General features: G+C 37.2%; 1 protein-coding gene across 2 annotated transcripts in view; it reads right to left on the bottom strand.

Annotated features, from left to right (window-relative positions):
• LOC145984131 (nucleoporin Nup188-like) overlaps positions 1 to 12130 on the bottom strand; it is a 236228-nt gene that overhangs the window by 41792 nt on the left and 182306 nt on the right. For both annotated transcript variants that reach the window (XM_083117569.1, XM_083117567.1), the window contains exon 23: positions 6310 to 6476. In XM_083117569.1, coding sequence (XP_082973695.1) covers positions 6310 to 6476 — 167 coding nt within the window. The remainder of the gene's footprint in view (positions 1 to 6309; positions 6477 to 12130) is intronic.

The following is a 12130-nucleotide window of genomic DNA, read 5'->3' as shown; positions in this document are numbered from 1 at the left end:
TGCATAATAGATTTTGGAAACAAAGAACTGGAACAAGTTGAGAGTTTCAAATACCTTGAAATTACCATCAACAGTGGTGGAAGGATAGATGGAGAATTAAATAAAACAATACAAAACACGAATAAACTATATTATGCTATCAATGAAGGGTTTCTGGTAAATAAAGAAAACAAAAATGGCAACATATAAGTCAACATATTTACCAACTATGCTTTATGGGAATGAATCATGGGTGCTAACAAGTAGGCAGATACAGCAAATACAGATAGTGGAAGTTAAATACTTAAGAATAGTAGTTGAAAAAAAAAAGGAAAAGATAAAATTAGGAATCAAACAATCAGGATGAACTCCAAACCAGTGGAACAAAATATCATAGACACGCAACTGAGATGAACAGAATGAAGATGGAACAATACCAAAGGAAATATGGAAAGCAAGAGGAATGGGAAAGAAGAGACCCCCAAGGAAGACCATGGTAAACATGGAACAAGAAAATTGAGCAGACCCTGATCAGAAGAGGCATACAATGGGATCAAGAAAGGAAGCTAGCAATAGATCATAAATGATGGAGAGCTCTCTGCAAAACCTTTAGGTAGAAGTGGATCGGAGTAAGTTAGTAAGTAATTGAAAGTACTGGTGTCTACACAAGATAGGCACTTACAGCAATTGTGTTTAAAGACAGGATCTGGATGGGACATTTTTAAAACTCTGACATTTGGGACCTAAAAAATACAATTTTTCAACTAAATCATGAAATTTTTGTTGCAGGAAATAATAAGCATTTCCTGACACATTAAGAATTTTGAATCCTACACACTATCCCCCCTGAAGTGAATCAAGTAATTGTCTTTGCATTTCTGGAATAAAAACTGCTAATTTCAAGAAATTTCAGACACTTATAGCACAGAAAACTTTGAGAATAACTATTTTATAACAGCATCATTACAAATTTCTCAACTGTTCGGGCTTCCGAAATGCAAAATCATTTGCTGAAGTCTGGATTGGGATGACATTTTCTTTCCAGTACCAGTACCAGCTTTTCGAGATTCCAAACACCCATAGTGATTACCGTAATTTCAGCATGCTAGATCACAAAGAAATTAATAAGGAATATCTGTGAAAGATTATTTAGCCTTGATCACATTTTGCATGCTACCACCCCATACCTTTACATTTCTTTCCCATATGTTACAATGTTAACTCCATTTAGCTACATGTCATGGGCCTACGAACCAGAAGTTATGACATCTGTGCAAAGACACTTTTCTCTTTCTTTTCTTTCTCTTGTCTTCCTTTGTTCCAACCCCCCTCCCCATCTTTTCCTTCCCATAGATAGCCCCTGTAGTTTAGTTCAGAGGTCCCCTAATTCCATGAGTCATTCCGCTACTTCCACATTTGAAATACCTGATGAGCTACCATGTTTGGTTTGAATCATTATGACTATTTTTTGATTTATAAAATTTCAAGATTTACAATGAAAATATTATTTTTAACTTCCCTGCAATATACAGAGGATAACATTTCTTAAGTATATTTTAAGACATGTAAATACTTTTCTCACAAAACAATAAAATCAGGAGGCTTACTACCTAATCATTATCACCTAGCTTCTTAACATGTTAACATGAAGGAAGACGCTTACTTTCATCCACAACCTTTATTAGGTTGGGTGAATATGTTGTCACAGCCATTCAAATGCAGTTATCGAGATGTCTACTCGTTAGTCTCTCTCTGAACCTGTATCTAATCAACTTCATGTTGGAAAAATAAGCCTCATACATGTAAGTAGAATTGAACAATGACTTCATTTGTAGTGCAACTTGAACCAAAACAGGATAGTTTCATTCATAATTGGGAGAAGAGAGATGCGGTAGTAGATAAATATGGGGAAACTAGTACTCACTTTATCTGCAAAACTGTTTTTTTTTCTTTGTTCTATTAATTTCAGTGGCCACTGCCACCATCCTCATTGGAATTTGTTGTACTGTTGCTTGGTGTGCTTCTATTGTTCATAGTTCTCTGTTGTTCACTGTATGTCTCCATCCATGTTGTCTGCTGTTTCCCGGCGCTAACTGTTGTAGTAGTACACTTGGATTCCCATTGGACACAAAAGGCTAAATTTGCACATGGACTTGAGAGATTTCAATGACAAATCACATAAAAAAGCTATGAGCATCATTTTCTGAGCTGTGTCATTTTCTTTAGAATGTTGCATGACACACAAGTTAAAAATTCCTCATTATCAATGTTCATAAAAGGCAATGTGATGAAGGGTACCAGGAGGTAATTATCCTGAAATCTGACACTGCTGTGTGCTCACACTTTGTTCACATTTTTCACCACAGATTTCATAGTGTCATCGATACTGAAAAACTTTCCACACAGTGCTTGTTGGTGAATAATTTGGGAAAAGATTTTATCTTCGTGGCACAATGTAACGAGTCCTTTAGCATCACCAACCATGGAGCACTATCTGTTTGAAACCCACCATTTTCCACACAAGAATATTTTCTGAGGAAATAAATCTTTGTCCTGTAATATGCTCTTTTAAATCTTTATCAATTCTTCTTTCGATTTGAAATCACTAACAACCATCTTCACGAAACAAGCCAATTCAGTAACATTGACTGCGTATGTGGATTCATCAAGCTCAAGTGAAAAATATCAGCAGCTATTCAAATAAATTTTCAGTTATGAAACATCATCACCCATAACAATGACACATCTGATTACTGTGCTGGCAGAAAGCTGAATAGATTTTATGGCAGTAATTATTTCATTCTTATTTTTAAAATTAACAAATAATGTATCAGCAGCTTGAATAAAGTCTTCTATCATTGCATGGTTGTTTCTTTTGGGTGATAATCCCGAGACACAGTAGGAAGCCGCATTTGCTGCTTTGTTTTTGAAAACAATGACTGTTGTCCACATAGCTATCTCACAGCACTGTGTAGTGAAAAACTTTTCAATTTGTGAATGAACTGTTTCGTAGTGCCTTTCAATGTTTCCTTTCTTTCCACAGACACCCACTCCTCCCAATCTGAATGAAAATGACAGATCATCTGATTTTTTTACTTACACTTCACCATTACTGTGCAATCACAGCAAGACTACAGAGAGAGAATCTTTCAGAACTCAGAATGTGGATGGAGGAGCAATGAGCATGAAGACACAACATTTGTCAAGGTTTGCCTTAATATTGCTGCACTCTCCCCAGTGTATTACGAGCTTAGGTTGCGATCAACAGTTTGGTGATCCCTGGTTTAGTTTGTAGTCTTCAGCTCATGAAATCTTATATTTTTTTAAACTCCAGTTGTTTTAGGTCCTAAATTGTCCTTGGGGTTGTCAATGGTTCCTATATTGTTTTCAAAGAATACAGTTTGTAATTCCGGAGAGGTTTCTGATATATGGTATGGTACATCTTTCATCCTCTGGTTTTTCCACATTTCCAGACACATCAGTTTTAAGTTCTAAATTGTCCTTAATATTGCATAGTACATTCAAGAAATGTTTATGGAAACTTTATGGAATGTTCACAAAAAATGTATTACTGAAAAGAATGCATTCTTGAAAAATATATAACTGATTTCCAGTGGCGTAGCATGAACATTTCAGGCGGGAACACCAAGTCCAAAGGAAGGGTAGGCCTTTTTTCTGATTAAGAGTTTAAGGAATTAGCAGACATATATATTGTCTATTTAAAATCACAATCTCATTGTGTTTATTGCATGAAGTCAGCTGGGTTCTGATAGAACATGATCCATGCTTGTTTTATCTAGAGAATGAAATGCCTCAGTGCGCAACAAATGCTTGGAGGAGCACTGGTGTTTTATACAATTTTTAATTAGATTTCTGAAGTCATAAACACCGTACACCATTCAGAGTATTTTCCTCCACACATAACACATGTGTAGCAAAACTGTACTTTATAACCAAGGAAACCTTTCGGCATGACGCAAGTCATTTAAAAAACCTACATGAATCACAAGTGCCTCTAGAAACAACAGTAGACATCATTGTTGTGGATGATACAACTACTGATTGATTTGGTTTATTTTACCTCACTTTTTACCACTTTCGAATAATCACGAATATGAATATGAGTGATGATATTGATGAAGTTGATGAAGAAACACTCACAAAGAACAAACATTCCCAGGCCAGGATTTGAACCAGGAACCTCTGGTGTCTTAGCGTGCTGTGCAAAACAGTCTGACATGGAGGTGGGTGACTCTGATGTAACAGTGCCGATTTAGTAATTCAGACCACTGTTTATTGCATCTTGAGAATGCTGATAAACATTTTTAAATAATTTGTCCAGAGACCATAAGATGTAGAGAGTTTTGAAACAAATGCTAAACATTTCCATTGGGACAATATTAAGCAGTTAGATACAAACGAATTTTTTTTTTTTTTTTTTTAAAAAAAAAGACTTTACCAACTTGTTTGACAAAAACTGTTTTGTTCTTTTAGTTTTTAATGCACTTCACTGTTCGTGCAATAAATTACACAATACAATGGTCATTAAGAAATGCTATATTTGAGTTTGGTAAAGTTGTGTCAGTCAATATTGCATATTGTAGCATCACACAGCACGAGCAGAGGCACAAGCGCAAAAAAACGGGTAGGAATTCTAATTCTGTCATCTGCGTCGGAAGGCAGGAAAGATCACTGGGCCCTAGAACCAATCAGGTGCTCCATACCCTGGTGTAGGAGAGAGAGCATTTTGCTCGTGCTGTAGAGATCCAAGCTTTCTCTCCAGGGTGATCCAGGCAGGAAGAGTCCTGTACACCAAACCAGCCGGCATCCGGCAAGCAAGACAGAGGAAATGCTGCAACGAGAGCTGTTAGTGGACCGTTGTAGGCGGATCGCCAAAAATATCTTTCATAATGCCATAATACTCAAAATTAGTCAAGTTTTACTTTACAGCAATTTTAAAATTTTAAATCAGGGAACACTGGGCATATGGGGTACTAGGATGCTACGCCACTGCTGATTTCATTGTGCATGTATGAAGTCTGCAAATAAAGTAAAGAGACTGTTTTAACATACCTATGTCTATATGATCAAGTACAAATTAACTTATCTCCTTCAAAATAGTTCCCTTGGGAGCCACATACCACTGGAGACATTTTTCCCAATCTTTGTAGCAGCACTGAAAGTTGGTAACTGTAATCACCTCCAGTTGATCACAGCTTTCTCAATATTGTCCACCATCCCAAAATGGAATCGTTCGAGGTGATCTTCAATTTGGGGAACAGGTAAAAGTCGCATGGCTCAGATCAGGAGAATGGAGTGGGGGGGAGGGAGCTGGGGAACCACAAGAATGTACTTGTAGCCAAACATTCATTCACAGAGATTGCTGTGTAACAAGGTCACTGTCGCGATGAAGCATTCAAGTGTGGGCAATGTCTGGGTGCATGTGAACAATTATTTTTTGTAGTCTTTTAAGAATGTCACAGGAAAAAAACGGATTAAGAATTTGTCCATCAGATACAAATCCCTTATAGACAATACCCTGACTGTCAAAAAAGTAGAACATGGATTTGATCATTCTTGCTTTCCTTCATGTGGTAAGGAGAATGTGTGCCATTCCTGACTTTGATGTTTTGTTTCGGGATTATATTCAAGGATCCATGATTCATCCCCTGTAATCACGTTGTTCAAGAATTTCCCATCACCTTGAATGCATTCCAGATCACAACACACATCCTCTGGTTGTCCTGTTCAAAGGAGAGGTTTTTGGAAACCATCTTTGTGTACACTTTACTTATGCCAAAATCCTGTGTTAAAATCTGATGGGATCATGGTATGGTTCAAATTCAACTCATCACCTATCATGCAAATCATCATCGGTTTTTGAAGCCAAATGCCTTCCAGCATGGGGTTCATCTTTAATGGATTCATGGCCCTCCGAAAATGTATTGTGCCCTCAACAAAATATGCTCCCCCCCCAGGCCTCATTCATTTTTCAAATGTTTGCATGGCATTTTCCCCAAGCTTCACACAAAACTTTGTCGCACAGCATTGCTCTAAATTGCTCTCTTCCATTTCCATGACACACAACAAACAACTGCTTCACGAAAAGCTGCACTTACAATAACCTGCTGCTGTTCAGAACTCCCAACTTGTACCAACAGTCAATGAGATGTTTAAGTAACCTTCTTCTGACAGGAGAGCATGCAGTATTGTCAGATGGTGTGCAGTGTTGCCAGTTTCATTACTTTATTTACATATATTGTATGTAGTAGTTCTGTTTCATATATAAACAATAATACAAAGCCATGTAGCATAACCATGTTCACTTACTTATGTTGGGCTTCAAGAAGTTGTGGCGTAACTTCAAATTGATCCTCACTCCCTTCCAGTAGTTGAGTTGAAGTTTTATCATTAGTTGGTTTATTCAGCAATGCTTTCAGATACCTAGGCCTCAGTAAGAGTAAAATGCAACTGGCCAAAGCAGATCTTGTAACAGCCTGCACAAGAGGGTTAAAAATTATTTTCATTACATCAGCATTTATATGCACATCATATTTATCTATTAACTATTAATCTACCTCTTGAATGAATTTACTAATTGACTTACTAATATACTGCTGCTTTCCCTGTTGAAACAGGATAAAAAGAAAAAAATACAAATACATTTTTCTGAAAGTAATTAACAATTAACTAAATCCTTGTCCCTGATGTTGCATAGTAGGCTCAAAAATTTTTCATGGAAACTCTATGGAATTCACATGCTTTCAATGGATTAATTTATTTCACTTCATTGAAAATACTTTGGTGAAGTCTTATAGTGCATATAAATGCTTATTTGAGATGTTAGTGCATATGTGAGCTTAACATGAAATTATAAATCAACTGTCCATTTCAATTTTTATTTTGCACTTTTTTCCTTTGTGTCAAGAGTAAACTTTATTGCCTCCCCAGAAGCACCGCCTGGGTCAAGGATATGCAAAACTGGAAACTATTCTCGTTACAAAGACCAAGAAAACCACCCTCCAGAAATTAACCCCTTTCTGAGTGCCAGCAACAGCAGAAGAAATGGCATCATTTGTTGAGTAGCTTGTTGTAAGTGTTTAGCTATTGGGGGATGATATCAGGGTGGCTACAAACAAGCAGAAATGAAATTCCCTGACTTTTCCAGGTTTTCCAGGACAAAATTTACATTTTCCCCTGATAATTACAAACTAAACTAAATCGATGTTTTTGCAAATAGAAATAATAAACTCGCACAGATCCACGTATGGTTTTGTTAAGTACCAATATTATCTTCTATGAAATTGACGTAATTTCTCTATTCTCTATGATTTGAATTCAAACTGTAAAATAGTGAATTTGGAAAATTATTACAATTCACAAGCTAGGGAAGAATTACGGAATTTTGTCATATGCAGTAAGTTTAAAATAAAATTCTTGATTATTTTTAAAGTTATGACTAAATGAGATAAGAGTGAATGATTAAGAAATGCAATTTGTAATTTATCAGTCTCCTTATACCGTGCGTTCATTTCGATCTTCAGCCGAGAGATCGGGAGAAGTGTGGCGGGTGGCGCTGATGGAGATGCCGACCTTTGCAGCCTGTAATGCCCGCTTATTTTTATGGACATATGCAGACATTTATATAAATATTGCAAAACAAGCACTAACCTGTGTTATAGGAGTACGGTTTTAATTTTAGTAGCATAGTGGCTGTATGTGCTGATGATTTTGACACGCCCATCTCCTGTGAAACACGGCATAGAGGTTTGTTTGGAGAACGTTCTAATGCTGCACCAATTTCATCGAGTTTTGCTTTGGTTAGAATACGTCGTTTTTGCTTAGGTGTTTTAAAATTTAACAATCCAGTTTCTCGTAATTTAAGGACAAGATGTCTAACCATATTTCTATGTGGAGGTGAAATGCCTGGGAATTTCTGTACAAATTGCCTACACATGTCTCGACACAAGTCTGTTTTCACATGTCATACGTAAAAAAATCTTTATTCTAACGTGAACCTTGCGACTGGCATTCCAATCGTCTCACTGACACAACACACACACACACTGCAATAACACAAACAAGAAACGGCAAGTAACCAAGAATAACACTCTTGCGCACAGTACAAAATTAACATGCACTTTGTTTACATCTGCTCACCACTATATTCACAGCTCTGTCTTCATCTAGTCACGAAGGAACAAAAAACTCGAGCTCGGAGATTTCGGATTGCAAGGAAGCTCACGAACACCATTGACTTTTAACGGTTTCGTCTGCAGCGTAATCTTGATACAGTGTTGTACATTCGAAACCTCCAAACGATCCCCATCGACACAAAACTCTTTCAAGGATATAAACTTAAGCAGGATGTTACTGGTCAAAACTATGATTAAAATGTTTTATTATCTGTGGCTCTTAACATCATTTCTAAAGCATATTTATTTGTGTATATAAGGGCAGAACTTGGATGAATTACAGAAGAACTTTTGCGTGTTGTAACACAGGTTAGTGCTCGTTTTGCAATATTTATATAAATGTCTGCATATGTCCATAAAAATAAGCGGGTATTACAGGCCGCAAATGTCAGCATCTCCATCAGCGCCGCCCGCCACGCTTCTCCCGATCTCTCGGCTGAAGATCGAAATGAACGCATGGTACATTCTCGGTATTATATGTTGATATATCCACTGAGGTTTGGAACCCTCTGCTTGCAAGAACCATGAGTGCAGACTCATTTTTCAATGCATAAAGCTACTTCTCTCTATTCTTGCATATAAGTGAAACAATTGAATCGAACAAAATAAAGTGTCATATATCCTTACATTATCAATGGGATTTCTGCTTCAGTAGTATATCCAAGTGAAGTACTGTGAAACTGACAACATGCAGTTATACCATTAATGCTGACGAAAAGGGTATGTAGGTATTAGAAATTTAACGCAAGGAATTTATAGAATTGCACTGTATAGGTACCTGATTTAGCTAACTACTCATTAAAACAGGAAAACACTAATAATAAAAGCTTCTGAAAGTTCATATATGAGGAACATCCTGAAAAAAAGCTCTAATGGTGCCTATACACAACACTAGTGGTCGGAGAGCAACACACACATACATGCAGGCAGGAAGAAGTGGCATGTAGCTGTAATCTGGTACAGTTGAAATGCAGCCTTTCTAGGACAGTTCTAGGTTAAAGATTGCAGCTCTCATACAGTCTCCCACCGACGCGATGTAGCCTAGATTGCATGCTCAGAATTTGGCACAGAGCCACCAGCAATCATGTGAGGTGTGCAGACTGGACGTCGTGAGTGATAGCATGGTCAGACGATGGTGCAGACAATTCACGGAAGGCTAATCGAATGTGCACAAACCCATACAGCTGCAAGGATTTGACAGCTATACTTACTTACTTACTTAGTCGCGTCCTCTTCTACCTGCCGGTGTCGAGGGGTTACAGAGAGCTCTCCAGATGTTTCTGTCTAACGCCTTTTCCTGTGCCTCTTTCCATCTTATGCTTCGTTTCTCCAAAATCTCTTTGACACTCATATTCCATGTCTTTCTTGGTCTTCCTTTTGGTCTTGTTCCTTGTGGACGTGCTTCCCATATCTGCTTTGGCAGTCTCGTCTTACTCATTCTGCTCAAATGGTCGAACCATCTGAGTTGATTACGTTCAACTGTTTCTTGTAGTGGCTGAGCATTTAAAGATTGCCGAATGGTTTGATTCCTTATCCGATCTTTTCTGGTTTTCCCACTTATTCTTCGAAGGTACCTCATTTCCATTGTTTGTACAGCTACACTGCGGTAGAGATAGTTCCAGTCTGTGCTGTCAGACACATATGCCATGGGCATACAAAATGTGGTGCCATGGTACGACAAATGCCAGAACATCGGTGGTGATTATGCCGAAAATTAGGTTAGGACTCACTGTCTAATGCAATAAATTACAACTGATATTCATGTTTTATTTATGCCTAATCGGTAGGGATCTTGATATTTTGTTATTTTTTTAAATTGGCGTATTTTCTTATTTTTTTATTTTTTACGATACGGTGTTATTTTTCCCAAAATTCACATTTTCATTTCAGTGCATTTTTCTGGCAAATATCTGAAATTATACCTTCATGGTGTTTTTAAACTACTGTTTCAAATTGTAAGTCACATGGCTTACGCCTCAAAGAGAGAGTTTGATATCTTGAAAGTTATTTTGGGAAAGTTATTTTCCATACCCCTTTTTTAATTTTAAGTTAAGGATTTTAGATAATGGAATTTTCCCCGTATATACTGAAGGGTGCATAATGACCATACGTGGCGACGCACCCAAAAAATTAAAATCAATCAATTTCACGTGACAGATACTGATATATTATGGCACCAAAAATTGGAATTATTTTTTTGACTTGTTAGTGTTACGTTTCCCAAAATTCGCGTTTTTGTTTTAGAACATTCTGCCAAATATACCGAAACTTAATACTCCATTGTGCTTTTAAACTATTATTTTAAATTGTAGGTCACATGGTCTACGTATTTTCATGACAGTTTGATATGTTGGAACAGATTTTTGAGATAGTAAAAGTAAAGTGCTCCCCTGCACTTTCCATGAAGGTGTATAGTAGTGTCAAATTAGGGCCCCACACTTTCTTGATCACGGCTGAAGGTAGGAGTGATGTGATCAGCACCACACTCCTGGCTACCTTTATCCCTCAAAGTTTCCTCAAGGTACCAGCTTCATATGATGCTGGGTGGGCGCCGGAGCAGTTTGAATAGGTGGAAAACATCCCGGTTCTCCCCCACAGGGGATCGACCCCAGGTCTCTCGCATAGTAGTCAGACACCCTAAGGACTGAGCTCCATTATTACTCTCTCGACAAATGCCGATGGTGTGCACTTAGCTTAGTAATTCAAAAAACGCACGACAAATACTGAAGATGCGGCTCCCGTGTGACTGTAGATATGCACTCGATCTCCTGTTAGAACCCTGCCACTTTGCTCTGTGATCAAATGGTTTTGATAGAAGTTGAAAAAATCGTGGGAAATACATGATTTCATGTGGTTGTCGGAATTATTCCATGTACGTATAACTCTATAGTTTACTCTTGAGTAAAATGTTGGAAAACTTGGCCTAGAAAAGACAAGAATGTTGGATTTCATGGAATTTTTCATTGTTTTAGGACATTTCTTTAAAAAAATCGCTAAAAATGCCAACAATTCGCATTATTTCAATATTTTTAACGAGCAAAAAATATGTCCAGACATCACTACACATTCCTAAACATTAATTCGCAACAATTACTATTTTTCACGGTTTTGGCCATTGCGAAAAATCAATGTCCCTACTAATTGGAAATTACTTTCTGGCCACCCCTTGTATAAATCAGTAGACGGAAAGTGAAAATTTAGTAGGGCTGGCAGAGAAAAGTCAATTCCTGAAGAAAGTGATTTGATTTTATGATTAAATGATTCGAGTAAATAAGATATTAAAATATTTACATATTTATTATTAGTATTTTATTTCATAATATTGGACATTAACCTTACTCAGTGAGAGATTAATATCCATCTCTCATGAGTTAACAGACATGACAGAGTGTGGTGTTAATTTCATTGCAATACTAGTGTTGCAGTAAATTTGAGATTGGGAGCATACACTTGCCAATTTTTATAACGTTCACCAATGCAGATTTATGTTTCACTTTTTCGTGATAGTATTCAATATATATCCCATTTGGTTGGATTCTTCTTGATATCTAAGAATAGTGCAATATCATTGTAAACGTATGTTAACTTGTGCGAAACCAGTAATGCGTCAGGATGATGAAAGAAAACCTTCGTAAGCACTGCTACATTAAATAAGGTGAAGTGAGCCAGAAGAGTAATAAAATTCAAGCAGCATATTTGCAGTCTAAAGGTCTTCTTGTTTATGCATGCAATTTTTGTTGGATGTTGCAGTCCATGCAATTTCTGTCGCATGTTGTAGTGAGATACTATGTCGGGTGGTGATATTTGACAAAAAAACGTATACAGTCAACTCTCGATTCAACGACCTTTAACAGTTCCCGGGAAAAGGGTCGTTATTTCGAAGGGGTCATTATTGGAATTTGCACCAATTTTCAGCTTAAAGGGAGCTCAAACGGACACTAAGATGCCTAGGAGAT

This window comes from Lepisma saccharinum, chromosome 2, assembly GCF_977018435.1.
Source record: "Lepisma saccharinum chromosome 2, izLepSacc3.1, whole genome shotgun sequence".
Lineage (NCBI taxonomy): Eukaryota > Metazoa > Arthropoda > Insecta > Zygentoma > Lepismatidae > Lepisma > Lepisma saccharinum.
This window is presented reverse-complemented; position numbering and strand designations above follow the sequence as displayed.